The following is a 16,808-nucleotide window of genomic DNA, read 5'->3' as shown; positions in this document are numbered from 1 at the left end:
AAATACTGTTATAGCAGAAATACTAAATTACTTTGGAAATCCTCTCTATATACAGTTGTCCTTCAGCATACTCAGGGAATTGGTTCCAGGACCCTTGCTCCCCACCTCATACCCTAATCTGTGCATACTTGAGTCCTGCAGCTGGCCCTGTGGAACCTGTGTATGTGAACAGTTGGCCTTCTCTGTATGCTTGTTTTGCAGCTCTCTGTGAAATGTAGTAGTTTCTTTTTCTTTTCTCTCTCTCTTTTTTTTTTTTTTTTGAGACAGTGTCTTGCCCTGTTGCCCAGGATGGAGTATAGTGGCATGGCGTGATCTCGGCTCACTGTAATCTCTGCCTCCTGGGTTCAAGCGATTCTCCTGCCTCAGCCTCCCAAGTAACTGGGATTATAGGCATGTGCCACCACGCCCAGCTAATTTTTGTATTTTTAGTAGAGTTGGGGTTTCACCAAGTTGGCCAGGCTGGTCTCGAACTCCTGACCTCAGGTGATCCGCCTGCATTGGCCTCCAAAGTGCTAGGATTACAGGCGTGAGCCACCGTGCCCAGCCTAATACAGTATCTTCAATCTGCATTTGATTGCAAAAAACTGTGTAAATGGACGTGTGCAGTTCAAACCCATGTTGTTCAAAGGTCAACTGCAGTTTACTACAATTTTACGGAGACATGAAAACCATGTATTTGTTTCATGAAAACAAAAGAAGAGCCTATGAGCATGATACTTAACTTGTCTATGTCTTGATTTCGTCTTCTGTAAAATGAGGATGTTAACAGTATTTCTCTGTAAGGTTGTTTGATCAGTAATTAAGATAATCTCTATAAGGTGCTTAGCACAATTCCTGGCATGGTAAGTGCTCAATAAATATTAGCTGCTGTTAGCTGCTGTGAACACAAACACGAACAGACACACACACAATACGTATATGTATATATACACGTATGTGTGTGTGTGTGTGTGTGTATATATATATATATATAAAATCTAGTGATTTTGATGTGTTTTTGTAATTTTTAGAAAATGGGATTCTACCAGAATGTGAACATTTATGGTCACCTGCCTGGGCTAGGTCTATCCGGGAGTTTGTGTTTCACTGTGGAACTTTGTCCTGTAGATCTATAGCAATCCCTTGCTTTAACAACCCAGTTGACTACTATTTTAGATTCCAGGATAATATTTTTGATGTGCTGATTTTGAAAGAGTAATGGTCCTGTCAGTAAATAGTGCTGCATTTGTGATTGTGATAAGCTTTTTCTCTGTGCATCCCAGGTACAATTCCAGCACTCCCCAAGAATGTCTAGATTCTGTAGGAGTGCCTCTGACATCAGTGCATGCACAAAAGTGCTCTGTTCCAGCAGCTGCACTGTCATGGTGAGATCTAGTGAGAATAGAATATGAATACTGTTAGTTTTCAAATGCGTGGAGAGAGATTCATAAAGGAAGAATGGAAAAAGACATTTGTTATTATTTAAAGGGGTTTAAGTCTAAGTTTGAATAGTTTTTTTTTCCTCCTTCAGCATAGAGATGTCCGAATAAATGAAGTCTGCATGTAAAAATGCACTGTTGGAAGTTCTGTTAGCATGAATTGCTGATAACAGTGATTTGAGTGCAAACACTTTAGAAATCTGTCATCCATTCAGTCTGCCCTGAACTTTGACACTGTCATTCTGGTGATGATGAGAAGGTGGAGCTACTCTTCCCAATTTCCTGCTTTGGCAAGGCTCTCAGACCTAGAAATGGGATGAGTAGGCAGCTGCATGGTGCCTCTTAACATTGAGATATGTGCTCTTTTAAAGTCTTACCTCCTAATCCGCCTTTGGGATTATGCTACTGGTGTCATACTAACATCAGAGTTGGTACAAACCGAAGGGGCTAATTCTCTCATTCTCCTTTCCCTTGCAGATGATCCCAGCCCTAGACTCAGTGCACAAGCTCAGGTCGCTGAGGATATTCTGGACAAATACAGGAATGCCATTAAACGGACCAGCCCCAGTGATGGAGCAATGGCAAACTATGAAAGTACAGGTGATAATCATGACAGAGATTTGAGTAATAAACTTTTATATCATAGTGACAAAGGTAATCTGAATTTAAGTGGCCTTTAAAAGAAAGAATAGCTAAGGGAATCAGTTTACTACCTCAAAATTACAGACTACCTCTAATTTTGTTTAAATTGTTTAAATGTTTAAATTGATGTCCTTCTCTGGATTCTCCCACTAGCCCTGGGTACCCCTGAATGTTCAGATGCCTTAGAGTTGTCCTCCTTTGCATCTGGGGTGACTGGCCCACAGGGAGTTGGGGCATATTTTAATGGGAGGAAGTTCTTTTTCAATGTCTACAGCTTTGTAATTTTATCCAGTTACACACTCTCAATATAGCTATGGGAGCAGACTATTGGGACAAGTTATCCATTGTCACCTGGTACTTATTTTAAAGGATTCTGTTTTCCTCATAATAGAATACTGAATAGCTTTCAGAAAAATGAGATACAGTCCCCAAGATAAATGAAGAGAGAAAGTGTATAAAAGCATAAATAGGGGCTGAGCACGGTGGCTCACACCTGTAATCCCAGCACTTTGGGGGCCGAGGTGGGCAGGTCACTTGAGGTCAGGAGTTTGAGACCAGCCTGGCCAATGTGGCAAAACCCCGTCTCCACCAAAAATACAAACAATTAGCTGCATGTGGTGGCAGATGCCTGTAATCCTCAGATGGCTGAGGCATGAGAATCGCTTGATCCCAGGAGGCGGAGGTTGCAGTGAGCTGAGATGACGCCACTGCACTCCAGTCTGGGCAACAGAGCGAGACCCTGTCTCAAAAAAACAAAAAAAAAACAACAACAAAAAAGAAAACGTAAACATAAATAGTATACTGCATAAATATGTGTTTATGCCTATATGCACATAGAGTATCTCCTGGAATAATCTTCCAGCAAACTGATAATGTGAGTTGGCTCTGAGGAAGACTTCTAGGAAGCCTCAGAGGGAGAGGGAGTAGAAAGGAGAACTTCCTGTATTTTTTTATTTTGAATAGTTTCCAAATAACAGAAAAATTGAAAGAATAATACAATGAAGGTTCATCTACCCTATATCTAGACTTAACAATTTTTAACATTTTGCCACATTCCCCATATATATATAGTGTGTGTGTGTGTGTGTGTGTGTGTATATGTATATATATACTTTTTTTTTTTTTTTTTTTTGGTGAGACAGTCTCACTATGTTACCCAGGCTAAAGTGCAGTGGCACAATCATGGTTTACTGCTGCAGCCTCAACCTTCCCAGGCTAAGGTGATCCTCCCATCTCAGCTTCCTGAGTAGCTGGGACCACAGGCACGTTCCACTGTGCCCAGCTAACTTTTGTATATTTTTGTAGAGATGGGACTTCGCCGTGTTGCCCAGGCTGGTCTCTCCCTGTATTTTTTTCTGAAGCATTTGAAATTATTTCCAAAGAATAAGGATATTTTCATATATGAACTCAATATATTTATTATGTTTTGGAACTTTTTAGTCTTTTAAATTTTTTTTTTTGGTAGAGGTGAGGTCTCGCTATGTTGCCCAGGCTGGTCTTGAAATCATGAGCTCAAGCGATCTTCCTGTCCTATGCCTGGCCAAACTTTTTATTCTTTTTGATTGTATACATGTATGTATTGTATTACATATTTCTTTTGTGTGTGTGTTTTTTTATTTGAGACGGAGTCTTAATTCGTTGCCCAGGTTGGAGTGCAGTGGCGCAATCTCGGCTCACTACAACCTCCACCTCCCGGCTTTAAGCAACTCTCCTGCCTCAACCTCCTGTGCAGCTGGGACCACAGGTGTGTGCCACCACACCTGGCTGATTTTTGTATTTTTCATAGAGATGGGATATCACCATGTTTGTCAGGCTGGTCTTGAACTCCTGACCTCATGTGATCCACCCACCAAGGCCTCCCAAAATGCTGGGATTACAGGTGTGAGGCACTGCACCCAGCCGTGTATTATATATTCTTGATTAAGACATAAAACCAACTTTGCAAACCACAGATCTGACCTTGTTGCATTTGTGAGTTGGTCCCCTGACTCGCTCTTGGGTGTAGCAGGAAGACCTCCAGTAGAGAGAGTCAGGAGACCTGAACCCATAGTCAGTCTTGGCCATTGGCCATCCAAGGAATTTAGAGCAAGCCATTTTCTGACTGGGCAGGAGTCCATGTCTATAAAATGATTTTTGAAGCCTCTTTTAGTTCTCTGCTTCAGTGATTCTAAGATGTTAACTTTATTAAGTTAATGTGGACTTTCATTGTTGTGCATTAGTATCGGGATAAGAAGTAAAACCACTCTCTTCTCAGCAACTAGTCTCTTGATACATAATTGTTGCTATTGATAATTCAGTTAAGTATTTGAAGTTTTTCTTTCTTTTTTTCCAGAGAACTCTTATTGTTAGTCAATGGTAATTTATTCTTGAGTTGCTCTGAATACCTACTAGTGCCATAATATTCCAAATGAACCTGGTTATCCATTTCTTGGGGGTGGGTTTTGTTTAGAGGTTTTGGGTGATGGTGAAAGTGCACATGATTCTCCCCGTGACGAGGCACTGCAGAACATCTCAGCTGATGATCTCCCAGACTCTGCGAGCCAAGCAGCCCACCCGCAAGATTCAGCTTTCTCTTACAGGTATTTCTTTTATAGGATTTGGAACTTTAGGGTTTGGACTTTTCAGCACCATTGCAGTCACGTCAAGTCAAGTGATGTGTTGAATCAATAAATGTATAAAGCAGGGAGAGAAAAATGAAATGCTATTTACTAAGAAGACTTTGTTTCAGTTGTAGATGTTATGTATCAAAGGTGTTAATTCAAGGATTTAAAAAACTCACTGGGCGTGGTGGCTCACGCCTGTAATCCCAGCACTTTGGGAGGCTGAGACCGGTGGATCACTGGAGCCCAGGAGTTGGAGACCAGCTTGGGCAACATAGCGAAATCCTGTCTCTATAAAAAAGAAAAAGAAAAAAAAAGAAGAAGAAAGGGTTTCTTGTCAGGTAGTGAGCTTATCTTGTGGCATCATCAGTGTTTCTGAAGAGATGTGCCAAGAGATGTTCCAAATCTGAGTGCTGGGGGCTTCTGACTTCCGTGGTTCCTCCCACTCTGCCATAATATGCTTTTCCAATTCTTATAGCACCGGTCATAGAACTCGGTGTATGGAAAAAGGTCAGAAAGGATTTGTTGTTTGATTCTGGTGCCTTAAAGAATGGTCCTTGCCCTGAGCACTTTTATCACCTGGCTCCTTGGGTAATTAGAAAGCCTGTTCTTTTAAGTGGAGTGTCAGTTAAGAATCATCTTTTAAAAAATGTTTGAAACATTTGAGTCCTAAGTTAACATTAATTTATATAGTAAATATTTGTAAAATGTGAGCATATCTGGCTAAAGAAATTAATGTATTTTCTACTCATTTTTCAGAGATGCGAAAAAGAAACTGAGGCTTGCTCTTTGCTCTGCAGACTCTGTTGCCTTCCCAGTGCTGACCCACTCAACAAGGAATGGTTTACCAGACCACACAGACCCAGAAGGTAAATTGCTGCAGGATCATTTAAGTTTTCCTATGTTTATGGGTTGCACCATATGAAATTGCCAGTATTCAGCTGTTTAAGCTGTATGGCAATTCCATATGGTTCAACTTAATATGTTTATATTAGTGTCACTTAAGGGCACTGTGATTACTGATAGTTTATTAAAGTATTTTCTAATTGGGAGTGGCAATACAGCTTAGTTCTAATGATACATGACAAAGCAGAATTGACATCCCAAATGCTGAGAGTTAGCTTAATTAAGCCCATGGAAATTCTCAATAAAAACAGAATCCTTGTTTCTTTTATTTAGACAATGAAATTGTATGCTTCTTAAAAGTTCAAATAGCTGAAGCAATTAATTTACAAGATAAGAACTTAATGGCTCAACTTCAAGAAACAATGCGCTGTGTGTGCCGTTTTGATAATAGGACTTGTAGGAAACTGCTGGCTTCTATTGCTGAGGACTACAGGTAATACACCCCACCTATTCAGCTTTTAAACCTAGCTGTTAGCTGCAAGTGTTTTCTTTTTGATCCTTATTTCAGAAATGAATCTAGGCTTCCTACAAAGTGCTTGGCTCTATTTTCCTGGATGTAGATTTCTGTGTTAGTCTGTTCTCATGCTGCTGATAAAGACATGCCAGAGACTGGGCAGTTTACAAAAGAAAGAGGTTTATTGGACTTACAGTTCCATGTGGCTGGGAGGCCTCACAATCATGGCAGAAGGTGAAAGGCACATCTCACATTGCAGCAGACAAGAGAAGAGAGTTTGTGCAGGGAATCCCCCCCCTTTTTAAAACCATCAGATCTTATGAGAATTATTCACTATCACGAGAACAGCACAGGAAAGACTTGTCCCCACTGATTCAATTACCTCCCACTGGGTCCCTCCCACAACACTTGGGAATTCAAGATGAGATTTGGGTGGGGACACAGCCCAACCATGAGCTGCCCCTTGCTTCTCCCAGATCTCATGTCCTCACATTTCAAAACCAATCATGCCTTCCCAGCAGTTTCCCAAAGTCTTAACTCATTTCAGCATTAACTCCACAATCAGAAGTCTCATCTGAAACAAGGCAAGTCCTTTCCGCCTATGAACCTGTAAAATCAAAATCAAGTTAGTTACTTCCTAGATACAATGGAGGTACAGGCGTTGGGTAAATACAGCCGTTCCAAATGAGAAAAATTGGCAGAAACAAAGGTATAAGCCCCATCCAAGTCCAAAATCCAGCAGGGCAGTCAAATCTTTAAGCTTCAAAAGGAACTCCTTTGACTCCATGTCTCACATCCAGATCACGCTGATGCAACAGGTGGGTTCCCATGGTCTTTTTCTTTTTTTTCCCGAAACAGAATTTTGTTCTTGTTGCCCAGGCTGGAGTGCAATGGTGCAATCTCGGCTCACTGCAACCTCTGCCTCCTGGGTTCAAGCAATTCCCCTGCCTCAGCCTCCCGAGTAGCTGGGATTACAGGCATGCACCACCATGCCTGGCTAATTTTGTATTTTTTTAGTGAAGACGGGGTTTCCCCATGTTAGCCAGGCTGGTCTTGAACTCCTGACCTCAAGTGATCCACCTGCCTCAGCCTCCCAAAATGCTGGGATTAAAGGCATGAGCCACTGCACCCAGCCAGGGTTCCCATGATTTTAGGCAGCTCCGCTCCTGTGGCTTTGCAGGGTATAGTCACTTTCCCAGCTGCTTTCATGGGGTGGTGTTGAGTCACTGGCTTTTCTAGGTGCACGGTGCAAGCTGTCAGTGGATCTGCCATTCTGAGGTCTGGAAGACAGTGGCCCTCTTCTCACAACTCTAATAGGCAGTGCCTCAGTAGGGACTCTGTGTGGGCGTTCCAACCCCACATTTCCTTTCCATACTGCCCTCGCAGAGGTTCTCCATGAGGATCCTTCCCCTGCAGCAAACTTCTGCCTGGGCATCCACGTGTTTCCATACATCTTTTGAAATCTAGGCGGAGGTTCCCAAATCCCAATTCTTGACTTCTGTGCACCCACAGGCTCAACACCACATGGAAGCTGCCAAGGCTTAGGGCTTGCACTCTCTGAAGCCACAGCCCAAGCTCTATGTCGGCCCCTTACAGCCATGGCTGGAGCAGCTGGAAGGCAGGGCACCAAGTCCCTAGGCTGCATACAGCATGGGGACCCTGGGCCTGGCCCATGAAACCATTTTTCCTCCTAGGCCTCTGGGCCTGTGATGAGAGGGGCTGCCATGAAGACCTCTGACATGCCATGGAAACATTTTCCCCATTGCCTTGGGGATTAATATTCAGCTCCTTATTACTATGCAAATTTCCATAGCCAGCTTGAATTTCTTCTCAGAAAATAGGATTTTGTTTTCTATCACATTGTCAGGCTGCAAAGTTTCTGAACTCTTATGCTCTGCTTCCCTTATAAAAATGTATGCTGGCAAAGCACAGTGGCTCATGCTTGTAATCCCAGCACTTTGGGAGGCCAAGGCAGGTGGATCACCCAAGGTCAGGAGTTCGAGACCAGCCTGGCCAACATGGTGAAACCCTGTCTCTATTAAACATACAAAAAATTAGCTGGGAGTGGTGGTGGGTGCCTATAATCCTAGCTACTTGGGAGGCTGAGACAGGAGAATCGCTTGAACCTGGAAGCAGAGGTTATGGTGAGCTGAGATCATGCCACTGCACTCCAGGCTGGGCAGCAAGAGTGAAGCTCTGTCTCAAGAAAAAACAAAAAAAACAAAACAAAGCCAAATGCCTTTAACAGCACCCAAGTCACCTCTTGAATGCTTTGCTGCCTAGAAATTTCTTCTGCCAGATACTCTAAATCATCCCTCTCAAGCTCAAAGTTCCACAAATCTCTAGGGCAAGGGCAAAATGCCACAAGTCTCTTTGCTAAGACATAACAAGTCACCTTTGCTCCAGTTCCCAACAAGTTCCTCATCTCCACCTCAGCCTGGACCTTATTGTTCATACCAGTGTGAACATTTTTGTCAAAGCCATTCAACACATCTCTAGGAAATTCCAAACTTTCCCACATTTTCCTGTCTTCTTCTGAGCCCTCCAAAGTGTTCCAACCTCTGCCTGTTAACCAGTTCCAAAGCTGCTTTCACATTTTCGGTTGTCTTTTTAGCAGTACCCCACTCACGGTCCCAATTTACTGTATTTGTTTGTTCTCATGCTGCTGATAAAACATATCTGAGACTGGGCAATTTAACAAAAAAAGAGGTTTAATTGGACTTAACAGTTCCATGTGGCTGGGGAGGCCTCACAATTATGGCGGAAGGTGAAAGGCACATTTCACATGGCAGCAGACAAGAGAAGAGAGCTTGTGCAGGGAAATTCCCCTTTTTAAAACAGTCAGATCTCTTGAGACTTACTATCACAAGAACAGCCCAGGAAAGACCTGCCTCTGTGTTTCAGTTACCTCCCACTGGGTCCCTCCCACAACACGTGGGAATTCAAGATGAGATTTGGGTGGGGACACAGCCAAACCATATCAATTTCTAAGCAACATATTTGGATATTTAGTGTGGAAATGTAGTTATAAATGAGCAGTTCCAAATAGAAGAGTGCAGTTTATTTCAGCTTTGCACAAAAGCAGGTATAGAGGTATGCCTATATTATGAGGCCAGGACAACTAGAATATCATATTTCTTTTTTTAGTGGTGATAGGAAAGACTACTTTTCTGGACCAGAGAAGCAGAAGTAAGTAGCCTTAGGAATTGCTGTGCTTTTTCTGCTGCCAGTCCCCTGCTCATGATTATGGAGAAAAATGTAACTGAGATGCTTAGGTAGTGAGGAGGCTTCAAGGCTTAGGGAATGGGCACTCTGGTGATTGTTACATTTAGACTATAAGCAAGTAATTGGTGAGGGATGTTTGTAACCTAGTGACATATAACCTGTATTTGTTGTTATTTTTAGTCATCTGTAGCTGTCAATTTCCTATTAAGTATGAGGTCCTATAACTCCAGTATAAAATACACCAAGTATGCACAGGGGCTTAGTAACATTTAGTGAGTTAGCTAACTAAGTCTTCAGTCCCATAGATGCTCCCAGACAAAATGCAAAATGGATCTGTTCTTCAGCTGGCACCATGATCAGTCTGTACCATGTCTGCAGCCTGACAGGCTACTTTGTATATGTGCTACTGAAGAAAGCACAGACATGCTACTTTGTAAAACCAGACTGTGCAGTAATTTTATAAAGAAAAGTTAGGACCCTTATTCTTCAAAGAAAGTATGCACTGAATATATCTGATGTCATGCAAAGTATTTTTCCTTTTAGAAAAAGAGCCCCATATATTGCTTATCTCACTCGTTGTCGACAAGGACTACAGACCACACAGGCTCACCTGGAAAGGCTATTGCAAAGGGTTTTGCGAGACAAAGAAGTGGCCAATCGATACTTTACCACCGTCTGTGTGAGATTACTGCTTGAGAGCAAAGAAAAGAAGATCAGGGAATTCATTCAAGGTAACTCAATACCTTTAGTTTAAGCATCTCTTCACCTGTCATACGGTTGGGAAGACTGGGAAATACTGTTTTGTTTTGCTAGTTTGTTCAAGTATCTGCATGCCTTACTCAGTTATTTTATGGAGTCTTAATAAATTAAACTTTGATGTCAAACCAATAAATTGCATTTTTCTCCTGTATTGAATATCTGTAGTTTACTTTTTAAATTGGGGACATTTGTAAATTTTGGGTCTGTACGAATTCTCTCATTTAAAAAAAAAAAACAAATGCATTTTTTTTTTTAGGAACTTTTTTTTTTTTTTTTTTTGAGACAGAGTCTTGCTCTGTCACCAGGTTGGAGTGCAGTGGCGTGATCTTGCCTCTCTGCAACCTCCGACTCCCTGGTTCAAGGGATTCTCCTGCCTCAGCCTCCTGAGTAGCTGGGATTACAGGCATGCGCCACCACGCCCAGCTAATTTTTGTATTTTTAGTAGAGATGGGGTTTCACTGTGTTGGCCAGAATGGTCTCAATCTCCTGACCTCATGATCTGCCCACCTCGGCTTCCCAAAGTGCTGGAATTACAGGTGTGAGTCGCTGTGCCCAGCCTAGAAACATTTTTTTATAACAAATTCCTTGCACTTAAACTTTCACATATTCCTTACTTTTTCTCCTGATTTAATTATATGGCCACATATTGTCCTAAAATAAACCACACTGAAACAGTTTTGGCTCTAAGATCATGGTGTCTGCATAGCTAGTGATAAAAATTATTTCTATGATTTCCTTTTTAAAATTATTTAGATAGTTTTTATTAAACTATTTAAAAATTATTATTTTGCTTTGGAGACTTTCAGAAACTCACCGCAGCTGATGATAAAACTGCTCAGGTAGAAGATTTTCTGCAGTTTCTTTATGGTGCAATGGCCCAGGATGTCATATGGCAAAACGCAAGTGAAGAACAGCTTCAAGATGCACAGCTGGCCATTGAGCGAAGCGTGATGAACCGGATTTTCAAGCTCGCCTTCTACCCTAATCAGGATGGGGACATACTTCGCGACCAGTGAGTACTTCTATGTTGAGTGCCTATGTGGGACTACATAGGGATCTACCAGGTAGCCCATATTTTAGGCAAGCTATATGTGTAACTTAGTATCTGATTGTAAAGGAAATGCATTGGTTACCATTTTTCACCTGTCAGAGTTACATGATCACAAAGAATGATAATACCCAGTTTTCAGGGAAGTGGGCAGTCAAGCGGGAAGGGGTAGAAATTGGTGTAGCGTCTTTGGAAAGCACTGCTGTTTACTCTGCCTTAACTAATCTTCCCTTCCTTCTTGTGATTAAGTCTTACTTAGCCTTCAGGTCTTGACTTAAGTATCGTTTCCGTGATGAAGCCTCTCCTGACTAGGTTACATCCTATTAGGGCTGTCTCAGGCCTCAGTGCCTTTCTTTAGCACTTGCCACAGTTGCCATTTGACATCTGTTTGAGTCACGGTTTCTGAACCCAGCACTATTGACATTTAGGGCCAGATTGTTGATGATGTGGGAGGCTGTCCTGTGCATTATAGGATCTTTAGCAGCATCCCTGGCCTCTACACACTAGGTGCCAGTAATACCCCACCAATTGTGACAACCAAATGTCTCCAGACATTCCCAAATGTCCCTTACGGGGCAAAATTCTCCCCTGTTCTTTTTTTTCTTTTGAGACAGGGTCTTGCCCTGTCACCCAGGCTGGAGTGCAGTGGCATGATCACAGCTCACTGACACCCAGGCTGGAGTGCAGTGGCATGATCACAGCTCACTGAAGCCTCAACCTCCCGGACTCCTGTGACAAGTGATCCTCCTACCTTGGCCTCCCAAATCGCTGGTACTATAGGTGCACACCATGACACCTGATAGGTGCACACCATGACACCTGGCTGATTTTGTTTATATTTATTTATTTATTTAGATGGAGTGTCACTCTTTCGCCTAGGCTGGAGTGCAGTGGCGTGATCTCAGCTCACTGCAACCTCTGCCTCCTGGGTTCAAGCGATTCTTCTACCTCAGCCTCCTGAGTAGCTGGGACTACAGGCACGCACCACCATGCCCCGCTAATTTTTTGTGTGTTTTTAGTAGAGATGGAGTTTCACCATGTTGGCCAGGCTGGTCTTGAACTTCTGACCTCAGATGATCTGCCCATCTTGGCCTCCCAAAGTGCTGAGATTACAGGCATGAGCCACTGCGCCCAACCTTGTTTATTTTTTGTAGCGACAAGGTCTCGCTGTGTTGCCCAGGTTGGTCTCAAACTGCTAGACTCAAGCGATCCTCCTGCTTCAACCTCCCAAAGTGCAGGAATAAGAGCTGGGATTACAGGGCATGAGCCGCCATGCCTGGCCCTCTCCCCTGTTCTTAATCACTGGTTTGTGTGATCGTTTAATGAATGTTCTCTCCACACTGGCTTGTTCCCTCTGCGAGACCAGGAAATAATGCTTTTATTAACCACTCTAATAGCACCAGGCGCAGTACTTGGCCTCTAATATATGCTTGTTATATATTTATTAAGAATGAACAGTTGGTCGGGCATCGTGGCTCACACCTGTAATCCCAGCACTTTGGGAGGCTGGGGCGGGTGGATCACCTGAGGTCAAGAGTTCGAAACCAGCCTGGCCAACATGGTGAAAGCCCGTCTCTACTAAAAATACAAAAATTAGCTGGGCATGGTGGCATGCATCTATAGTCCCAGCTGCTCAGGAGGCTGAGGAGGGAGGATTGCTTGACCCAAGGGGCGGAGGTTGCAGTGAGCTGAGATCGCACCACTGCACTCCAGCCTAGGCGACAGAGTGAGACTCTGTCTAAAAAAAGAGAGAGAGAATGAACAGTTAAGTATTTGAATACCAAAAAATGCCTGGAATTATATGGCTTATAAGTTATATCTCAATAAAGCTGTTTAAAAATCCTAATCCTGGCTGGGCACAATGGCTCATGCCTGATTGGGAGGCTGAGGCAGGTGGATCACCTGAGAGTCAGGAGTTGGAGACCAACCTGGCCAGCAAGCTGAAACCGTGTCTCTACTAAAAATACAAAAATTAGCCAGGCATAGTGGCTCACACCTGTCATGCCAGCTACTCGGGAGGCTGAGGCAGGAGGACCGCTGGAACCCGGGAGGCAGAGGTTGTGGTGAGCCGAGATCACACCATGCACTCCATCCTGGACAACAGAGCGAGGCTCTGTCTTTAAAAAAAAAAAAAAAAATTAATCTTGGAAAAAATTAACCTGGAATAGTAATACTAATTATTTTTGGGTAGTGAGACTAGGAAATATTTTGCAGTTTTTATTTTTCCTCGTCTGTATATTCTCTCTTTTTTTGACAGTCTCCCTGTGTCACCCAGGCTGGAGTGCAATGGCACGATCTCAGCTCACTGAAACCTCTGCCTCCCGTGTTCAAGCAGTTCTCCTGCCTCAGCCTCCTGAGTAGCTGGCATTGCGGGCACATGGCACCATGCCCAGCTATTTTTGTATTTTTAGTAGAGATGGGTTTTCACCATGTTGTCCAGGCTGGTCTCAAACTCCTGACCTCAAGTGATCTGCCCACCTTGGCCTCCTAAAGTGCAGGGGTTACAGGCATGAGCCACCGTGCCCAGCCTTCTGTGTTTTCTTGAGCACTGCTTCACAACTCTGTTTCTGACCTCAAGCATGTTAAAGTTGTTACCATGCTTCTTAACAGTGACAGTGGCTTGCTGGGCCTGACTCCCAGGGGTCCGTGTAATAGGATCCTCAGGGTGTGGGTTATGTTTGTATGAAATATTTTTCATGGAGATTTTCAGATGTTGCATAGATATTTGAGAAAATTGACTTTCCTGTGAAATGGGTTAGGATCCTTCCAATCTGCCGTCCTCATTTGTTCATGGTCTCAGAGTGTTTGGCCCACCCCAGACTTCTATGCTTAATATGCCAGATGGGACCTGTTTTCTCTCCAGAGCACCAGTTTTTGCCTTTAGGCATAGGATAAGGAATGGGGACATTCAAACCATATTGACTACAGACAGCAACTTTGAAGGAGATTGTTTTTCCCCACCCTCCATGACATTTCTGCGGGGTTTATAGCATATGAAAAGCCAACAGAGGAACTGGAAAGAACACTAGCAGCCAGGAAGCTGGGTTCAGCCCCTGCTACTGACACCTGTATAGCTCAGGCAAGCCTTTTCCCTTTTTAAGCCTACTTCTCTTCATCTACAAAGTGAAAGGTTTGGTGAATGGTAGAGGTCCTTCTCCATGTAATTAATAACTTTGGTTTCTGGCTTTTGATCCTTCTACTTCCTCTCACCTTTTTATCCCCCCTCACCTTCTTTTCCTCTGCTTTACAAAATTATGTGTCCAAGCAGCTCCTACTAAGGGCTCTTCTCCTTTCTCCCTTGCAGTGCTGTCTGGTCCAGAGAGGAAAGACTCCCTCCCTTCCCTGCATCCCCTTGGCTCACTCAGCGTTTCTGAGCAGATTGGAAAGAATACTTATCTAAGAGGCTCAACTCTAACTGTAATCCATAGCTAGCAATAAGTCAACATGTTTCAAATGTTTTGTAAAAATCAGTGATGACTATTTGTGTACCGTATTTTCTGAAATGAATATTTACATGTGTATTTTGGGGGTTTTCAGGGTTCTTCATGAACATATCCAGAGATTATCTAAAGTAGTGACTGCAAATCACAGAGCTCTTCAGATACCAGAGGTAATACAGGTTTATATAGCATGGGTAATGTTAACTAAATCCTGCGTGGTAGTGTTACCACATTTTCAAGGAACTGAAATATGATAAAATATAAAACATCATTTTCACTCTATGTAATTCAGTCTAACTTCAAAGTTCCTGAAGATGCTTTCAGGGATTAAAATTCCCTGGTATGAAATAGTAGAAAACCAGTTGGGAGGAGCCCTTCCTTGATGCCACTTCTCAAGCCAGCCCTGCTGTCAGGGGCAGTATCTCTCCATCAGTGCTTTTATAGTCAGGTTTCTGCAGAAATGTTTTGAAGAAGTGGGAGGCTGGTAGCACTCCAAAGAGTGAGATATGCTGTCTCAGGAGAGGTCATTGAGTCTGCATGTGATCTCAGATTACCTTTAGCATTTTTACCTGTCCTACATCTCTTAGAAAATAAGAAAACATGAAAATTTCAGGTATTTGAGGTTTCTGGTTGTTTTTGTTACAACCTCCACTAATGAGACGTTAATTAGCATACAATTTTAAATTGTTTTTGGTTTTTTGAATCTGTTATTTCCAGGATTACTACAACAATGGTACATATTTTTAAATTAACCTCTTTTTTTTTTTTTTTTTTGAGAGGGAGGCTCGCTCTGTCGCCTAGGCTGGAGTGCAATGGCGCAATCTTGGCTCACTGCAACCTTCACCTCCCGGGTTCAAGCAGTTCTCTGCCTCAGCCTCCCGAGTAGCTAGGACTACAGGCGTGTGCCACCACGCCCAGCTAATTTTTTTGTATTTTTAGTAGAGAGGTGTTTCACTATCTTAGCCAGGCTGGTCTTGAACTCCTGACCTCGTGATCCACCTGCCTCAGCCTCCCGAACTGCTGGGATTACAGGCATAAGCCACCACACCCGGCCTTAAATTAACCTCTTTTCTCACACGTGATAACTTCTTTTATCACATGTGATAAATCTATTTCCTGTGTAGAGCCAGTTTAAGCTAGTTTTAACGGAAAGTCCTCTTTTAGTAGTTTGCACTTCTGGAATCAGCTACTAAATGTAGAGAAGTTCCATTCTAGCTATTTAAGAAAGAGAATGGTTTGAAATTTTGTGAATTCTAGCTTCTGTGCTGTTGAATGCCATTTTTCTATTAATGGATATCTGGTTTGCTCTATTTTAAAATGCAAAGCAACTTATTTAAAAGTTTTAAAGTTATGCTTCAATCTTTGGTGAAGGGGAAGGGGGCCTGCAATATGGTTTTACCAAAGAGAGGAGAAAGCAACCACATTATCCTCTGCCTCCTGACACGGAAGTTGCGGTGGTCACTGCCTGGGGTTGCCATTGGATTCAGAATCTGTATATTGTCTATGGTCTCACTTAGGTTTATCTTCGAGAAGCACCATGGCCATCTGCACAATCAGAAATCAGGACAATAAGTGCTTATAAAACCCCCCGGGACAAAGTTCAGTGCATCCTGAGAATGTGCTCTACGATTATGAACCTCCTGAGCCTGGCCAATGAGGACTCTGTCCCTGGAGCGGATGACTTTGTTCCTGTGTTGGTGTTTGTGTTGATAAAGGTGGGCCCCTTACTACTATCAGTTAAGGAGTTATGTGGCATTCTGAGCAGGTGGCGCAGGGCTTCACACAACGGTGGAGATCTTGGCTCTTTTCCAAGTCACAAGCTCTGGGTTACTCAGAAAGTGCCTACTGTCAAGATTTGTTCTTTTGAGACAGAATCTCACTCTGTCGCCCAGGCTGGAGTGCAGTAGTGTGATCTCAGCCCGCTGCAACCTCCATCTCTTGGGTTCAAGCGATTCTAGTGCCTCAGCCACCCAGATAGCTGGGATTACAGGCGTGTGTCACCACGCCCAGCGAATTTTTTTGCATTTTTACTAGAGACGGGGTTTCGCCATGTTGGCCAAGCTGGTCTCGTGGTCTCGAGCTGGCCTCAAGTGATTCGCCTGCCTCAGCCTCCTGAAGTGTTGGGATTACAGACATGAGCCACTGCGCCCGGCCAAGATTTGTTCTTACCTTAGGGTTTTCAAAAGAAAGGATGGGAAGACTGGATTCCTAGATGAACATTTTCAGCTTTTAAAGCAGTGCCTGGGTCGGGTGCGGTGGCTCACACTTGTAATCCCAGCAGTTTGGGAGGCCGAGGTGAGTGGATCACGAGGTCAG

At 43.2% G+C, this 16,808-nt stretch overlaps 1 protein-coding gene across 41 annotated transcripts in view; it reads left to right on the top strand.

Moving 5' to 3' along the window:
- GAPVD1 (GTPase activating protein and VPS9 domains 1) overlaps positions 1–16,808 on the top strand; it is a 111,167-nt gene that overhangs the window by 90,412 nt on the left and 3,947 nt on the right. For all 41 annotated transcript variants that reach the window (XR_013405576.1, XR_013405569.1, XR_013405571.1 and 38 more), the window contains 8 exons: positions 1,896–2,018; positions 4,510–4,639; positions 5,420–5,529; positions 5,840–5,999; positions 9,789–9,976; positions 10,803–11,016; positions 14,590–14,662; positions 16,010–16,207. Coding sequence is in view for 30 of the 41 variants with exons in the window: in XM_077968005.1 (XP_077824131.1) it covers positions 1,896–2,018; positions 4,510–4,639; positions 5,420–5,529; positions 5,840–5,999; positions 9,789–9,976; positions 10,803–11,016; positions 14,590–14,662; positions 16,010–16,207 (1,196 nt within the window). In the remaining 11 variants the exon portion in view is untranslated. The remainder of the gene's footprint in view (positions 1–1,895; positions 2,019–4,509; positions 4,640–5,419; positions 5,530–5,839; positions 6,000–9,788; positions 9,977–10,802; positions 11,017–14,589; positions 14,663–16,009; positions 16,208–16,808) is intronic.

This window comes from Macaca mulatta, chromosome 15, assembly GCF_049350105.2.
Source record: "Macaca mulatta isolate MMU2019108-1 chromosome 15, T2T-MMU8v2.0, whole genome shotgun sequence".
Lineage (NCBI taxonomy): Eukaryota > Metazoa > Chordata > Mammalia > Primates > Cercopithecidae > Macaca > Macaca mulatta.
Note: the sequence above shows the minus strand (reverse complement) of the source record. Positions and strands in the feature narration are given on the sequence as shown.